This window comes from Rutilus rutilus, assembly GCF_951802725.1.
Source record: "Rutilus rutilus genome assembly, chromosome: 24".
Taxonomy (NCBI): Eukaryota; Metazoa; Chordata; class Actinopteri; order Cypriniformes; family Leuciscidae; genus Rutilus; species Rutilus rutilus.
Window position 1 is genome coordinate 24,484,603 of NC_140228.1, and position 18,893 is coordinate 24,503,495.

Here is an 18,893-nt window from a genome sequence, read left to right on the forward strand (position 1 = left end):
CCCCAAAAAATGCAGTTTTTCCTAAATAACTACCTGAACCGTGGCACCGAGGATGAAGAAATTTTTATGGTATGTTCGTCTACTAGACTTTTACGGAAAAATTTCGTTTGGTCCCCGGGGGCCACTCCCCCCCCCCCGCACTAGGGCCCCCGTAAATTTTTCGTCAACGATACCAGGGACACCGAAGCACCGGGGAACATGAAATTTGGTGGGCATGTAGCCCCACTAGACTTCTACGGAAAAATTTCGTTTGGTCCCCGGGGGCCACTCCCCCCCCGCGCTGGGCCCCCCCAAACCCAAAAAAATGCAGTTTTTCCTAAATAACTACCTGAACCGTGGCACCGAGGATGAAGAAATTTTTATGATATGTTGCTCTTAAGGGCCCACATCAACCTAGCCCATAATCACTCATTTGTGATTTGCGCCCCTCCCATAAAAAATGAAAATGCAATATTATTCTGCTTTAATCGCCCCTATCTTCAGTGGAGATGTTCAGAACTGCACCATATTTCATGTGTATGATTAACTTGACATCCTCTGGGGGTATCCTCTGCTAAGTTTTGTAGATTTTCATCCATGGGGGGGTATAAAATAAATTCATTTATGTGCACATTTAGTGACTGTACACTCATCGGCCTGTAGATGGTGCTGTTGAGCGAAGGGTTGCTGGTTTAGGATGATACTGTCACACACACACATGCAGGAATACAAACAAACGCAAGCATGCACACACACTGACATCCACACGCACAGACACACACCCATACACACACATACAAATCCATATGCACAGAGACACACACACAAACACACACGCGCACACATGTACGCACACATACATACACGCACAGACACACACACACACACACACACAGACACACACACACACAAACACACACGCGCACACATGTACGCACACATACATACACGCACAGACACACACACACACACACAGACACACACATACACAAACACACACACACACACACAGACAGACATGCACATACTATTACTTTTTTTAGGTATATACATAACCACGCAATACAGCCAAATTACTCCACGTCATTTATTTTTGTGGAAAGCCAGTGCAGGCCTGAGCGGCGGTCATATTTTGTACCGCGATGCGGTACATCTAGTTTAATGAGAAATGTCATGATTGTGCTCTTATGTTAGGACTCTAATGACGATGACTCATTCTGCCATCTGGACATTAGAATCCTCCTCATTGAGCATGAAGGTGTTGTGCTCTCGTCTTCTCTCCGTCTCAATCAAGCGTCATTGAACATCATCATTGAGGAAGAAGTTATACATTGAAACCATGCTAAAAGCTATGTGCATTCTGATTGAACTTGCAAGCAGTTTCAATGCTTATTTTTACTTGTCTTTTGGTTGACAAGTTTATTACATTGAAGTGTTACCTGTTTTTTTTTTTTTTTTTTTGTCAACAATGAATAAAAAAACATTGGAACATTGAAATTAATGGTTTCATTTTCTTCCCCTCCAATTTATGTGACAGAATGCATTTATTACAATAAATCTCAAAATATAAATAGTATAAGACATTACATAAATATAACATCTGTGTAACATAAAAGTTATTTTATATAACGTACACTCCAAATAAAAGAAATACATGAACTAATGATTTTAAGTAAAGACTACTAATGTAAACTTGATTTGTCTACTGCATCCACTTAATGTGTTATGCTTGATCTCTTTAGTTTCACCTTGTGTAAAAACTTAAATGGTTTAAGGCAACAGGTTTCCGTGCAATTTTCTAGTAAAGTCAAGTAATTCGGGTTAAGAGTGAGATACAGATGCTGTCCACTGTAGTAATCAGAAATGGGAAGAAACTAAACACGGCACACAATGCTTTTTTAAACAAACAAACAAAAAATTATTTTGGCTAAAGACAATTTCAAAAGAAAGTACTGTATGTACGAATAAGGCATCAGTTGTACATAAAAAAAAGTATAATGATTAAATTACACTTAATTTTACACTATTGGTTATTTTCGCTTCACGCATTCGCTCGCTCAGTTCATGGAGTTATGGAGTGTTTGAGAATAGGTTTGTTAAATACATGGACAGATGATAGATTACTTAAAGATAATGAATATGTTTTCCTTCAAGAAACCTATATAAATAGAAAAGATTATAATGAGTGGGATGTGTTGGGAGAACAATTTGCTTTTAGTCATGGAACAAACACCAGTGCCAGTTTTCTTTTATTTGTTGAAGAAATATAAAAAGGTCTTTAAATGCATTGCTAACAGAGTTTGGGGTAACATGTAGGTCTTATTTGAAACTATACACACACACAAAATTTGTGTATAGAAGAAGACTGGAGCTAAACAAGTAAGGAATCTCATGGTCAATCTGAGGTCCATATTATAGTTAAGTTTATTTAGTGAATCTGAAGAGGAGGAGGAATGTAGAAGTGGTTTAGAGTAGCCTATTAAATAAGAAGAAAATAGTGCTACATAGATTCTATTTAAGTGAGATGTGGAATAATAGGCTTATGAACGCTTACATGTTTTATTACTGACTGACTGATATAGACAGATGACCTGATCTGCACGCCTGTCTCGAACACCCGCTTTCACTACACAGCGCACACCGCCCTCTACTGGCGAACACAGGTATGAATAATCTGCTGTGAAGACTCGGAGCCTGCAGCTACAGTCCCGCACCCAGAGTCCCGCATTCTCAGACCCCTCGTTTTTCGCTTTAATATTTGTAAAGATAGTTTGTAACAAAATTTGAGCCGTTAATGTATGTTTTTTCGCCTTTTTTCCCCGAAAATATTTTGATAGCTAACGTTAGCCTTTAACCTTGGACTTTTTGTAGACAAGCCATTGTAAAAATTTGATTAAAATTAGTTGACATTAAAGTAGACCAATTAAATACATTAAGTGTGTTAATGTCAAAGAATGTCATCATTAATTATTTAATCAGATTTACCGTTTGACCTTTTTTTAATTACCGGACCTTTTCTCCTAAAACTATAAATTGAATTAATTAATGCCGGAGTAATTATTTTACTTTATATAATTTATGTAGACTACTTAAATTAGTTCTTATAAAACGTAAGTATTAAAATGAATCAATATTAATTTAACTGTGATATGAAGTTGTTGCCAGCCATTTACAACTCATACAATTGCCTAATAATCAAATTTACTATGCCTTCACTATGTATTAACCAGTCTATGGTATTAACATGTGAGCTAGAATGTGTCATTTGGCCTTTTGTTTGGGTTCCTTGTTTTAATTTGTATTGACTGAAATTTGACTGTATGGTCTCTGTGGGGTGGTCTTAAAATTTGAATTTGAGTTTGACTCTCTCTTTTTTTAAAAGATGGATATAACAATTCAAAGGGGGAATTCACTTCCAGAAATGTCGAAATGTCATAAATGCTGCAGTGATTTTCACTGGCCATTCTGTACCCCCATATATTTCAAACCCACAAAGTTGTCCAAAGTTCAAAAACATCTTAAGGGACACTTCAGCAGAGCAGTGCAACATGAAGGTAACATTTGCAAACATCTTTTTTTTTGCTTTTTGAAAGATCATAAGATCATCCTTTTTTCTTTGCTTTGTCCTGTTTACAGCAAGATGATGTTTAGGTGATCGTTAAATAAAGTACAGAATTGTTTATTATTGATGTTTTGTCTATTCTTATTTGAGTTTTGCTTCGCATTCAAAGTATCAAAAACAGGTTTTGTAATGTTAGCATGGTATAATGTTAATTAGACCATTATAGGTTGAACTGAAAGAAAAATTGGAATTTGAATAAAAAAAAACATTGTAGCAATATAATATCTCATAATATTTTTCAGAAGATAGTTCAATCTGTAATTGTATCCCTTCCATCAGTAATTTTCTTTCAATTACACCCACGCTCAAAAAACAACTACTGAGTAATTTGTTAGTCAGAGAACACAATGAGTTTTTTTTTTGGCACATGCATTAAGCAGGGAACGCAAATATTTATTTGGATAACTTTAAATAAAACGAGACCGTAATATTGCATCCTATTGTTTTCAATGGCATTTGGATAAGGGTGTTATACGATCTTCCGAACAGCAGGAGGCGCTGTCTCGAAAAACGAGGGGTCTGAGAATGCGGGACTCTGGGTGCGGGACTGTAGCTGCAGGCTCCGAGTCTGCAGCTTCATAATGTTGGCTGTGGCTCCTACAAATGCATTAATCCGTGTAATAAATATGTTTGTTTTGAGTTTATCAGCACACAAAACTGACTGGAGTTATTAACTGTAAACCTTACTGGTGATTAAACTCAAGTCATTTGCCAATACGGGCAACCATTACAACACTACCAGAGAACGTCTAATGAGGGGAGCAGTGCCACTCAATAAACTTCCGGTTGCAGTTCCACTCTTGTTCCATATGAGGGCGCTCACATGACGAGTGCAGAATGAATGGAGGTCTATGGAGCTATACCGCTCAAAATCCACTTTACTTAGGATATAATTTTTTGTCTAGTACTGCTAATTTGAATGTTGTTTTCGAAAGGGGATGCAAAGAAATTACACATTGCTTGGTGTTAGATTTTTTAGAGTCACTTATTTGCTTTAAAAAGTCTTTCAAAATGTCAATGACGTCAGAATGCTGACGTCATTAGCAGAATGCTAGCATGTCATGGGCAACAACAACTCAACCTGTAAGAAATCGAAAAGAAATAAGTACTCGTTCATTCAACTTTCGATCTATAATCCATGTTGAACTTGCAAAACCTACAATCAAATCTGAGATTTCTCAACGGCAATCGGGTGAGGGAGACAAATTTAGCCGTCTAGCCCCATTGACTCCCATTCATTTTGCACTCATGGCGAGCGCCCCCAGTGGACCTCTGATTGGAACTACAACCAATAGGACTTGGGCGTTGGAGTGAACAGGCTAGACGGGCTTTGACACTACCAGAGCCCGTCTACGGACATTCTCTGATTACAGCGACTTCAGCAGTTTAATCACGTGCCCCTTTAGTCACAGAAAGTAAAAGTTTTTGTCAGAGCGAAAGTAAAAGAAAGCGGATGTTTTGCCATTTTAATAAAATAATCGTTTCCTTCCATGTGTAGCTATAGCCTACTCGATGGAACAGATGGAGGAGTTTGTGAATCGGTTGACCATGTAGATACATTTTGATAAAGGTTACTGTTCGCGTACTCGAGGTGACTTCCACATTAATATTTTCTCTGAAATGAACGACGTTTCTTTTGTGTATCGTGTATATGATGATTTATCAAAAGATCTCTATCTATTTATTTCTCCAACTTTCACGATCTGGTCAGATCGATTATGAAGATGTTTAACAATGTTTAATTACATTAGTTTTGTGTTTGTTTTTCATTTCCATCCAGAGTCAGTGGAGATCAGACTGTTTCAACTGTTCAGCTTTATCATGGATGACACACAAAATCCAGAGATGAAGATTTTTCTGAAGGATGCAGGTACTATGAATAAACACATTAAATAACCTTTTATATAATAAAAAAGATGTCTCCTGAAGAAAAAACGGTGACATTATTATTATTTTTTTTTTAAATACATTGTTTTAAATGAAATTTCTTGAAAACAATGTCTAAACCCTCCTCAAATGCTTTTCATTAAAACGACTTGTTTTTTTCGTTTCGTTGTTCTGTTATAGTTCAGTTCAGCAGGAGAGATCAGAACCAGCGCCCAGCTGTGTGTCTTTGAGGAGTGACGGGTCTATGGGTCATCCAGTAAATTTTAAGAATGACAATACACAGACTGATCTCAGGTAGCTATAACATTTCTTTAAATACATGATTGGCATTTTTATATTATGGTGTTTTTGTATTTTGCGTTTATGATATTCATACTAGACATTGTTGTCTTCACCTGATGTGAGAGAGACATATCTACAAAGTGTTCAATTTTTTTGGCATGGACTCAGATATAGCATTTTATTGAATGAGATGCTTATATTATTTTAAACACCCAGCTTTTGTGTCTGGACATTTTAAATGGACTGTAGTGCTTTTTGTTGGGATCAGGGCGTTGTGGAACTCCAGGTAATGTGCAGCAGTGCTGCTGTGGAGGCCTTATATTCAGAGCTCAAATAATGCCCTATATATTCTGACCTCAAACCCATCATAACCTCCTCCAAAATGAGTCCTCCAAAAATGACCTGGTATCAGTGTAATCAAATTAAACTTTATGAAATTAATCATGTTGCTGGTAGAAAACATTGTTTCTGCTCAGATCACTGGGACTATATCATCTGCACATATTGCCAAATAGGCACAAGGTTTTGTTATCAGTTGAAGATCCTCCTTTATGCCTCTTATGACAGAGTCCACTATCTTTAAAGCATATTTTAAGGAAATGCGATTGTTTTAACTCCTCTTGGACTCTGATTTTATTCTGTTGATTCTTATGAAAATAATAGTGAGGCCGATTTAGTTAAAAAACTTTTGTAATTGTAGTTTTTTGTTTATTTCTCTTTTTATATTTTTTGCTACTATTATTCTCACCATTAAAATAGCTCTGACAACTGGCATGAAGTTAAATTATAAGCAATCAATAAACAATGTATTATTTTAATTTAATATGTACAATATTTAATACAATATATTGTCAAACTTATAGTTTTTGTTTTTAGTGTTTGAAGACTAAAATTTACTGTTTAATGTTATGTATTTGTATTATTTTTCTTTATTCATAATTTCATAATGTATTTTGTCAAGCCAGAGTTGTATCTGTGTTCAGTGCATGAGAGACTATACATAGAATGGGTGCATGTGAAGATCATGTCACATGAGACAGCTGTTTGAGCTATATTTTGTAGAGGGAGACAGAAGGGTGTGTACTGTACATGTGTTGTAACTGATGCAGATGTAAGCAACAAAGATATGTTCTTAATATGGAAGTGAATTGTGCCATATGTTCGTATGACATATACGTTCCATTTTTAAAAGCTTTAAGCTACATGTTTGTTACCTTAAAAGGAAGCTGCTCTGTAATGTATATAAGCTCAACTTTACTGTACCACCTCAGAGAAACAGAGGCATGAGAAACAAAGACAAAGGCAGAGGCATGAGAAACAGAGAAACAATGGTATAAGCTTAGAGAAACTTAATGGCAGAGAAACATAAAGCCAGAGAAACCATTTACATCTAGCATGATGGGATGAGAAGATAAAGAAATGGGGAACAGAGAAATCTGGAATGAAGATCTCTCATGTAGCCTTATGTTCTTATATGCCTGTTTCTCTCTGTCTGACACATGATACATAATAAATTGAATCTCTTGGCAAAGGTAACTGGTGTAGCTTCCGTGATTCAACCATAAAGGGGAAACCATGATTTTTAAATCTACAATTGGCGTGTTACGAACAGGATTGATTCCGTCTTCAGGCATTTGTTTGATCAGTCAGGTAAGACCTTATTTTATTCTAAATAATTATGAGTCTGCCTGATGATTAAACATAGACTGAAACTGCTTAAAAGAACTGTGCTATTTAAAGTACCAGTTGTGTTGCCAAGAAACATGTGTCAGACATGGTAAAATTGGAATTAAATTAATTAAATTTAATTTGGAATTTTTAAGTTCCTCTGAAAGGTAAACCTCTAAAGTATTTGATATGCTGGGATAGAGATAGATCTTTTTTAGAAAGAAGACTATCTAGTCAAAATTTGGGAAATTAGCTGTAAGACGGTTAAGCTAGGACATTTTGATAGGATACTTGATTAATAGGAGCAATTAGATGTAGGGAGTTTCCAAAGAAAGGAGTAAAAATAGTCTCTAAAAACATTAACGCTGGAATTAATACAAGTATGAAAAGGCAGCAAGACTTGATTGACAGGAGTAGTTAAGTGTGACGAGCGCCATAGAAAGGGTTAAAAATAAGCTCTAAGGACATTAACACTGGAGTCATAAAAGTATGAATGTGCCGATGTAACTAGTTAGGATCGCAGGCATTTCTGATTTTGACCGTAAAGCTGGTCAAAAATTTGAGGATACTATTTTGAGCAAGCTTAGAGGAAAAGAAAGAAAAAACAAAGAAATTAATCTGAGTTAAACTGAAAAAAGGAAGAAAAAAAAGATAAATACAAATATAAGGGTTAATTTTGTTCATTGAGTGAGAAGGGAGAGTGAAGCAGCCCCTTCCTCTGGAATCTATACCCTCCTTTAGACACACACACACAGAAAGATATAAATAGAAAGCTTGTTGCTTCTCTAGAATACACAAAGGTAATTGTATAGCAAAACATTATCTTTGGGGTATTTGAAGAGAAAAACAGAAACAAGCTATGCTTTTTAACAGATTTCTGGTGTTAATGTGAGTTTGGAAGTTAATTGTTTAACATTATAAATTTAAGTTTTGTCTGAAGAAGAACAAGAGATAAATAACATCATAAGATTGAAGTTAAGGAATTAATTTGAGGAAAGATCTATGATAATATTTTTATAGTTAATTGACAAGTACAAGCTGATGAAAATCATAGATAATGATTCCATAAGAATGTGAGTTGGAAAATAAGGAAAAATGTCAAATATAAACAAAGATGTCTATTTGGAATGTATATTATTTCTGACTAGGTCAGAGTAAAAGTGAGTAGGAAGAAATTATAAAAGTATTGAAAATGCAGAATTACTCTGAGATTTTTAATAATAAATAATATATGCAATTGGGAGTTAAATGTTTTAATGATATTCTACCTTAAATGATAGAAGAGACCATTTTTATTTGTTTATTTCATGACCAGTAACTTCTTTGTCTCATCTTTGTCTTCACCATGTACAGGACTGATGGTTCCAGTTATTGATTGGTTACGGTTATTGATGTAACAGAACATTTCACTGAATGAATGGTTGAAATAACTAAATTCACTGAGTAAACTCAGCATTGCTATGTTGATGTTTGAAGATGTTTGATGGATTCTAGTGATTAAATACTATCATTAATTTGTCTCCATGTTTACACTGTTAGGCATTCCGAATGGCTCTGATGGCTCTTGAATGCACTTTCCTGAGATTTGGAAAATACCTGTTAAAAATGACCTAATGGGAAATAGCGGTTACCAGTGTAAATGGTGTGATTTCTCAGAGACGGGTAAGATTCTCTTTTGGCCAACGGAGGACAACCTAATGCAGGGGGTCATCGCCACTGGGCACCTACCCTGATGGGAGGTGTTAGATGTGAGATGGGTATGGTTGAGCAGATGTTTGTTAGGCCAACAGCATCATTGAGGGTTACAGCAGTCTGCCCCTCCAAAAAAAGTGAGCTCACCGATGCCTGATCACCAGAGACCGCATTCCTTGAATGGTTTGTATTCCATTGTGACAAGTGTCATAACTTGATATATCAATGCCAGGGGACAACACCCTGAGGAAAGGAAATGATATACAAAAGAGCTGAGGGAAAGAGTTTTCAAGAACTAGCTGAGACCATGAGGGTAATTGTCATTAATGATATGGAGAGTAAAACAAACATTGTCAGTTTTTTTTAGATTGTGGTGTTAGTTGCCTTATAGAAATGTCTAAAAGTTTTATATCCTGAATATGTGATGGTTGTATGATGTTGAATTAATTTCTATCATAGTTTTCACATTTCAGATCATTAGACATGGCATTGGATAATTCCAAGACATGGTGGTGTTTAAAGATGAAGATTTTGTTTTTGCTAATTCAAAAGAAGTCTGGGTAACAGGGAATAAATTAATTCATTTATTTTAAACTAAAGATAACTTTAGAAATGCTCCTTTGATGACAAATGGCTATAACTGAGAATGGGACATAAGGAGTGAAATAGGAGATTTTATATTACTTACAAAACACAACTCCACAAACAATGAACACTCGTTTACTGATTTTCAACCCCAAGGGATAGGAGCTTTTTAACATCAACGTTTGTTTTGGTTTGTTGTTTTGGCTGGGAACTTGAGGAGTTAAGTATTTAACAAGTCAAGGCACCAGCAGAAGAATTATTAGTTTTTCTTTTCTTAGATGGTTGGGGTTCATTTTAAATGCTTACACATAGACGTTAAAATACACATAGTACACGGGGACATGACATGGTGGGGTTATTTGTTTGTTTCGTGTTTTCCCTTTTCCTTATGTTTCTATTGTATCTTTATTTGTTTTGTTATCATGTCTTTCTTTGGTCTGCTTTTCCTTTTCTCGCTATTGCTTCATTAGATGGCCACTGGTGGAGTGACGGTGTGGAACTTGCTGTCGTAGTTCCAGTGGAGGGACTGAAGACTAAAATTTACTGTTTAATGTTATGTATTTGTATTATTTTTCTTTATTCATAATTTCATAATGTATTTTGTCAAGCCAGAGTTGTATCTGTGTTCAGTGCATGAGAGACTATACATAGAATGGGTGCATGTGAAGATCATGTCACATGAGACAGCTGTTTGAGCTATATTTTGTAGAGGGAGACAGAAGGGTGTGTACTGTACATGTGTTGTAACTGATGCAGATGTAAGCAACAAATATATGTTCTTAATATGGAAGTGAATTGTGCCATATGTTCGTATGACATATACGTTCCATTTTTAAAAGCTTTAAGCTACATGTTTGTTACCTTAAAAGGAAGCTGCTCTGTAATGTATATAAGCTCAACTTTACTGTACCACCTCAGAGAAACAGAGGCATGAGAAACAAAGACAAAGGCAGAGGCATGAGAAACAGAGAAACAATGGTATAAGCTTAGAGAAACTTAATGGCAGAGAAACATAAAGCCAGAGAAACCATTTACATCTAGCATGATGGGATGAGAAGATAAAGAAATGGGGAACAGAGAAATCTGGAATGAAGATCTCTCATGTAGCCTTATGTTCTTATATGCCTGTTTCTCTCTGTCTGACACATGATACATAATAAATTGAATCTCTTGGCAAAGGTAACTGGTGTAGCTTCCGTGATTCAACCATAAAGGGGAAACCATGATTTTTAAATCTACAGTGTTATTACAGTTGTGCCCTTGAGCAGTTGATTTATTAATGTGCATTAACTTATTAACTGTTGATAGAATTATTCAGGTGATGTAAAATAAATCCACCAATATCAGAGTGTCTGATTCTTGATTCTCTTCATGATGTTTAAGGTCAATCCCATCACAAAGATCAACAGTAACAAAACCCGTCTGTAAGAAGAATGACCAGCCTATGAATCAACTACAGGACTTTAATGAAAGCAGGGATGCTGGTGTCAGGTAAACTGTGCAATTTTTGATTGAGATCAAAATTAAAACACATTAATAATGAACACATTTCATAAATATTATGATATTTTCTCGGTCATGATACAGAGAATAAATAAGACATTTTATTCTATAAATGTATCTCTATATTTAACTTATGTAATACATGTACCATGGAATTTTAATTTTGCAGCCATGAAGTCCTCAACACATTTAGATCAAATCTGATGAAGAAGTTTAAGTGTCTGTATGAGGGAACAGCAAAGCAGGGAAACCCAACACTCCTGAATGAGATCTACACAGAGCTCTACATCACAGAGGGTGACAGTGGAGAGATCTGTAATGAACATGAGGTGAGACAGATTGAGACACAATCCAGGAGAGCAGCAACAGAGGACAAACCCATCAAATGCAATGACATCTTTAAACCTTTAGCTGGACAAAACAAACCCATCACAACTGTGCTGACAAAGGGAGTCGCTGGGATTGGAAAAACAGTCTCTGTGCAGAAGTTCATCCTAGACTGGGCTGAAGGCAAAGTGAATCAGGACGTCCAGCTCATATTTCCACTACCTTTCAGAGAGATCAATTTGATGAAGGGCAAAACGTCCAGTCTTTCAGATCTTCTTCATGTCTTTTTCCCTGAAACAAAAGAAATGGAAATATCCAGTGACAAATATAAAGTGTTGTTCATCTTTGATGGTCTGGATGAGTGTCGTCTTCCCTTACATTTTCAAAGGAATGAGACTCTACAAGATGTAAACAAAAAGAAATCAGTGGACGTACTGCTGACGAACCTCATTGCGGGGAATCTGCTTCCCTCTGCTCTGATCTGGATCACCTCTAGACCAGCAGCAGCCGATCTCGTCCCCTCTGAGTGTGTCCATCGAGTGACTGAGGTACGAGGCTTCAATGAGCCACAGAAGGAGGAATACTTCAGGAAGAGAATCAGTGATCAGAGTCTGGCCAATACAATCATCTCACACCTGAAGTCATCAAGGAGCCTCTACATCATGTGCCACATCCCAGTGTTCTGCTGGATCTCAGCCACTGTTCTAGAGAAGATGTTGAGTGAAGCAGAGAGTGGAGAGATTCCCAAGACTCTCACTCAAATGTACACACGCTTCCTGATCCTTCAGTCCAACATCAAACATGAGAAGGACTATGAGAAGAACCTGACAGATGAAGACATGATCCTCAAACTGGGGAAAGTGGCTTTTCAGCAGCTTGTGAAAGGCAATGTGATCTTCTATGAGAAAGACCTGAGAGAGTGTGGCATTGATGTGACAGAAGCATCAGTGTACTCAGGATTGTGCACTCAGATCTTCATAGAGGAGTCAGGCCTGTATCAGGCGAAAGTCTTCTGCTTTGTTCATCTGAGTGTTCAGGAACATCTAGCAGCTTTATATGTGCACCTCTGCTTCATAAACAACAACAGGAATGTATTTGACACAGTCTCTAAATCAGGTTTGTTGTCTATGTTTAAGGACTGGTTTAAACTCAGTTCACCAGAATATGTTTCATTTTCTGAGCTCCATGAGAGAGCCGTGAATGAGGCTCTACAGAGTAAAAATGGTCATCTGGACCTTTTCCTGCGGTTCCTTCTGGGTTTGTCAGTGGAATCTCATCAGATTCTCCTTCAGGGACTAATGACACTGAGAAGAAGGTCTGACAGCAATGAGAAAACAGTTGAGTACATCAAGGAGAAGATCAGGACCATTGACTCTCCAGAGAAATCCATCAATCTGTTCCACTGTCTGAATGAACTGGGTGACCAGTCACTAGTGGAGGAAATACAACAGTATCTGAAATCTGGAACAATAAGTGAAGCCAGACTCTCTTCATCTCAGTGGTCAGCTGTAGTTTTTGTGTTGTTGACATCAGAGAAGAGTCTGGAGAAGTTTGATATTAATACATTTGTTGGAGAAAACAATAAAGCTGAAAAACTGAAGGTTCTTCAGAAGCTGCTGCCCGTGATTAAAGTTCAGTAAGTATCAGTGAAAACTATCACTTTACTGTTAAAACAAAAGAAAATCAAAAGCTCATAAATCTAAGAAACATACGAACATTTATTGTACATGGCAGCATATTTGTTTTTATTGTTTTTCAGAATTTTTTTTTTTTAATTAATCTATTTTATTGATGGGAAAATGACGGGGAGATGTGATTGGGAAACAATACAAGCTGACTCAAACTTGTGTTAAAGCACCTGACAGCCAATGTCTTCAACATGAGGATTAATTTAAAACAAAGTTTAATGTTACAAATGATTTAGTACTTAAACTTAATTTAGTACTTAGTAATTAATATGGATTTGATCCACGTTAAAAGTTAATTCTTTATTGTTGCAAATTTGACAATGAAACTTGACAACTTAGATAAGGTTTTCATCAACATTTTAAGTATTACATTTTAAACAGACAAATAAAGCCCAACTCTTATAATAGAGGTAAACAACATCAACTGGATAGAGCCAGAGACTGGACTAAAAAGGCAAAGGTCAAAATCTATAAATATGACTTCATAATATATATAATAAAGCATGTATAATATGACATAATAAAGCACACAATATAAAAAAAAAGGCTATCATGGTTGAGATATCAGTTGATGGTTGTAAAATTTATGTCATGGGAATAATTTGTCTTAATTATACGCTATACAAAGAGAGTGATTTATCACTGATCCAGTACTATAAAGTCCTGGCAACAACAGACAAAAAATGTAATATTCATATAGCATGTTTATTGGTTATTCACCTGCAAGGGAGGCCAAGAATTCTAGCCCAAGAATGCGGTCTTACATTTAGAGCAAAGCATGGAGTTAGTTGGTTTAATTTGATGTTGTTTATGTCGTGTCTGTTCAGAATCTTGTTCTTTTGGACACAGAGAGTTTGTTATCCTGAGTCCATACCATGTCCCATTTGTCTTTTATTCACACTTAACTCTCTCTCCCATTGTAATCTGTGACACCATGACCTCAAGGTTCCTGAGTAATTTTGAGACAGTGCCATCCATTGGTGACCAAATGCAGTGTTTTCTTTACTCCATCTACAAATTATCTATTTTTTCTCTATTTTCTATTGCTTTTTGTTTTCAGTTCATAGTGTTTACCAAGTATGATTTTCATCTCTCTACAGTTTGAGTGATTGTGGAGTCACAGAGAAAGATTGTGCTGCTCTGACTTCAGCTCTGATATCAAACCCCTCACAACTGAGAGAACTGAATCTGAATAAGAGAAAACTGCGAGATCCGGGTATGAAGCTTCTCTCTGTTGTACTGAAGGATCCTGACTGTAAACTGGAGAAACTCTGGTAAGAGCATCTACAGTATATCATAGTCAGACATGTTATTGTCTTCTGTAAGACTAAATCAGGGTTCCTCAAATCTGGCACTGGAGGGCCGCTGCCTTACTGAGTTTAGCTCAAACCCTGATAAAACTCTCCTTCCTGTAACTCTGAAGACATGAGCCGCGTTTCCACCGCAGGAACTTTCCCCAGGAACTAGGAACTTTGGGCTGGTACTCGATGTGTTTACACCGCAGGAACCAGGGTCTAAATGAAGTTCCGGGTAAATATTTCCCCCTCCGATAGTCCCTGCTCACGAGGTAGTACTTTTTCAAAGTTCAGGAACTTTCAGGGGTGGGACTTGTGCGCTGCACAAGCTGATTGGTTGTGTTCACGCCGCATTTTGGTTGGATGACTCCACGCAGCATTTTCTTTATTTTTAACCTCCCTTTTAAAAAGTGGCTTCATGCAGTAAAGTTGTCTGTCTGCAAATATGGAATTTAATAAAAAAAACTGGGGGACTGGCGACGAGTTTCAGGCTTTATTATTTGGGTATTTGTGGAAGAGGAAACTTTCTGCGCGTTCGTCACAGCCATCTCACGGCCAATGTCCGCAATAGCTGATAACATACAATTTTATATCTAACGTTAGCATTACGAGCTCTGAACACGCTTTATCAGTGCTCGTCTCTTTTATGCCACAGCTTTTAATATTAAGTCATTATGTTTACACATTGTCATCTATTGCAAGGCAAACCATGTTACAAATTTACTATAACAGGATTGAAATAGCGCATTGAGGTGTAACAAACAACTATTTACAAGACTGTCACTATTTATGATTGATAGACGGGGTTCAGGCTTTTTTTAAAGAGTATTTACGCAAAAGGAAATTTTTGCGCGTTATTCCCAGTCATCTCACAACGTACCTTGTCTTAATTTTATACGCATACAAGCTTTCTGAACACGCTTTAGTATCAGTGCTCGTCTATTTTGTTATGTTAATTACCTCGTTAGTAAACCAATAACTGCAACACAGTTTGAATCTCCTCCAAACTTATAAATGTGGCGCTCAAAACTGATTACTGTCCGTCGCAGACTGGGAGGAGCAGTTGCGCGCAGTTTACCTTCCCGGTACTTTAGACCGCGGTGTAAACGCAGAAAGCAACCGGTCTGGGGCAAAAAAGGTTCCTGGGAAAAAAGTTCCTGGGACAAATTGTTCCGGGTAATTTCGGTGGAAAAGCGGCTATGGATTAGCTTGTTCAGGCGTCTTTAATTGGAGTTGGAGATAAACTCTGCAGGACAGCGGCACTTCAAAACCGGATTTGAGGAACCCTGGACTAAATGCTTTGATGTTAATTTTAGGACTACACTGCAGAAAATACATTTCTTTCTCAGTATTTTTGTCTTCTTTTCTTTTTTGTATTCTTAATTGAAGATACATTTACTTGAGAAGCAAAATAAGTTAAGTCTTGTATACTGAAAAATTGCTTATGTATCTTGATTTAAGAATTTTTAGATATTAGATATTTAGACGACGTCTGGATCGGATTCAGAATAATGATAAAAACACAGATGGAGTAGATCAAGTCCAACAACACCCCCAAAGCTTCACAGTCCTATACCTCGTCCTGCGTCGACATTTCATTAAGTAACATTAGCCAGTTTTGATTTTACATATGCGTCTGCTGACATACGTGACCCGTTCTGGAAAAATGAGTCGCAATGAGCAAATGTTCATGACTGAGCTACACCTGTTTGAATTTAATAGTCAAAGTAAAGTTTTCTGAAGGTGCACAAGAAAAAGTGAGGGTACACTACAGCTTAAAATATAGAAGTGCTGGTGCGTACCGGCCCACTTCGAGCACTGGAGGCACATCATCACTACACACGGCTTATACAGTAGAGAACTGTTGAGAATACAGTAATATCACTGTGAAAACAACAAAAATAATTTACAGTCTACAAAAACATATCAAACTCAATATAACAATGCACTGTAGAACAGGGGCCCGTTCTTCATACGTGGATTACTGTTATCTGGATTTTACTGTTGACGATTTTACATGATCCAGGATTGTTAGGTTCTTCAAAGCTAATCCTGGAGTTGCTGTCATAGCAACAGGTCCGTAAGCTCAAACGGGAGCATTTTATTTCATGTAAACTGGATTAGATTGCATCTTTTCAAGCACAGGTGATACTTAAAGTCTGTTCCAGCCACTGCTACTTTCTTACAAGAGTAGCCTAATGAACCATGTGCAATAATGACTTAAAATAATAATAACAATAATAATTTAAAAACTCATTTGAAAATAATATTACAATGTTGTGTAGTCTATCATAATAGACACAGTTTACTCACTGAGAGTAATAATTACCTAATAATTTTATTGGAGTCTTACATGATGTAGGCCAACAGTTAGTCTGAGCCGTACATTAATTTGCAGATATTATCGGAGTGGTTTGTTGCAGGAGATGCAGTTAACTTATAAAAAAATGCTGTGCCATTAGAAAAATGTTCTTGCCCCATAAGAAACTTTAATTAATGCTGTCATTTAACAAATCTGCTTTACAGGTAAAATTAAATGAATTGCTAATTATAACATTTAAATGAAAATGTAAAGTACAAATACTAGAAATAGTGAAATAATGGAAATAATTGGGAATCATGTAACAAACAGTACATTTAATTGATCTATTATAACTTTTATGTCATTTTGGTTGCTTGGTTGTTTCCTTATAAAGGTCCAGAAATGTTTTCGTCAGGTGTGTGATGTTATTTTTTAATATGATGTCATTACGTTGCTGTCTTGCTGTCTGAAATCATTGAAAAAGTTGGTTTTGTTTGAGCTTTCACAACATCAGTGGATCAATAATTAACAAACAACAAAAGAAGATTATCTTTCCTCTGTGTTTCTCCTATTATTAAACTGCCAATATAAACCTGGAGTTTCACCAGGGCTGCGTTCAGCCCCGACAAAACGTTGCACAACGTTTTTTAAACAGAAACGGTGATGCGTTGAACACACTGTTCTGATGATGCAAAAGTTGCAACTATGGCAGCTGAGAAGGCCATTCTTGCTGATGAAGTCGGTATAAATATGTGTTTAATACTACAAAATATGCCCGATGTCACAGTTACTGCACTTGCCGCCCAGAACAAAAGAGAACATCCCAATCGAGTGAAGGGATTAGTGGAAACTGAAATGGAAGCACACATCTTACCTAATTCAGACTAAAACACATCTATTTAGCCTCACATACTGACTTTATTTGTAGGTCATACTGTTTTAATACCCTGTATTTTCTTTCTCATTTTTAGGAAAAGCACTTAATTACCATTGTTTATTTCTATACCAAATGTCATACACTTGCAATGAAGCTAAAAATATAAACATCTACATCATTATGTTGATATCCTATATTTTAAAACTTACGACAAACATGTCTTCTAATATCCTCAGTTGTTGCGTATACCGAGCTGCATCGAACACATTTGTAAATGACTTTCCTTGAACCCATTGTGCGAGTTCACTTTAATGCGAGTGCTTTATATACATGTTGCTGCTGATTGGACTGCAGTTCTGACACACCCACCAAACAAGAGAAAACGTATCTCAAACCCCGTTGCACACTGGTGCACGCCGTTTCCAGGAAACATGACGTTCAACCCGGAAACCATAGCAAAACGTTGCGCACCGTTTTGAACTTGAACGTGCCCCAGCACTGCACAGATTAGATGTCTCTCTAATCAAACACAGCTGATTAAACTCATCAGCTCATTAGTAAAGACTCCAAGATCTCAGGTGTGTTTGTCAAAGAAGAGAGACATCCAAAATGTGCAGTGTTGGGGTTCTCCTGGGTGGTTTCTCAGATCTAAGAACGGACTTGTGTTCTTGTGGAGAAAGAATGAAAGAATGTACGTGCCCGAATGAATAGTTCAATATTATGTATCATTTTGATGCACAGAAGCAGGAAACGTAAATCATGTGTCTATCTCGTTAATCTAAATCTGGAGCGCCCAAAACTGTTCCTGGAGATCTACCTATCTGCAGAGTTCAGATCCAACACACTGACCCAGCTCATTAAGCTCTTAGGAGCACTTCAGAATGACAGTGAGTGGTGTTTGTTACAGCAGTGTTTCCCACTGGTTCTGTGTCCTGTTGCATGAAGCCAGTTTCAGTTGCTCCCCTTGGAAGTTTGAGATTATTTTGAGCAAACTCTGTTTTTTCGGGCTCAAGAAGGTGGATTGGTTTCTAGCGGGTTCGATCGCCATGGTAACTTGCGCTGCAGGATGACCTTGAATAAAATGAATGTATTCTGTGTTAGAGATCACAAACCAAATCTGGACCAATCAGCTGTGAGTAAAGTGACACGTATCTGATGCAATAAAGCCACTCCCCCTGTATCTCTC

At 36.9% G+C, this 18,893-nt stretch overlaps 1 protein-coding gene across 4 annotated transcripts in view; it reads left to right on the forward strand.

Moving 5' to 3' along the window:
• LOC311283901 (NACHT, LRR and PYD domains-containing protein 3-like) overlaps nucleotides 1-18,893 on the forward strand; it is a 91,364-nt gene that overhangs the window by 51,857 nt on the left and 20,614 nt on the right. For 3 of the 4 annotated variants that reach the window (XM_084398661.1, XM_084398663.1, XM_084398664.1), the window contains exons 4-6: nucleotides 11,099-11,206; nucleotides 11,388-13,181; nucleotides 14,334-14,507. In XM_084398661.1, coding sequence (XP_084254787.1) covers nucleotides 11,099-11,206; nucleotides 11,388-13,181; nucleotides 14,334-14,507 — 2,076 coding nt within the window. Of the gene's footprint in view, nucleotides 1-4,926; nucleotides 5,193-5,381; nucleotides 5,472-5,668; nucleotides 5,783-11,098; nucleotides 11,207-11,387; nucleotides 13,182-14,333; nucleotides 14,508-18,893 lie in introns of those variants that run through there. The other variant, XM_084398662.1, reaches the window with a different exon arrangement.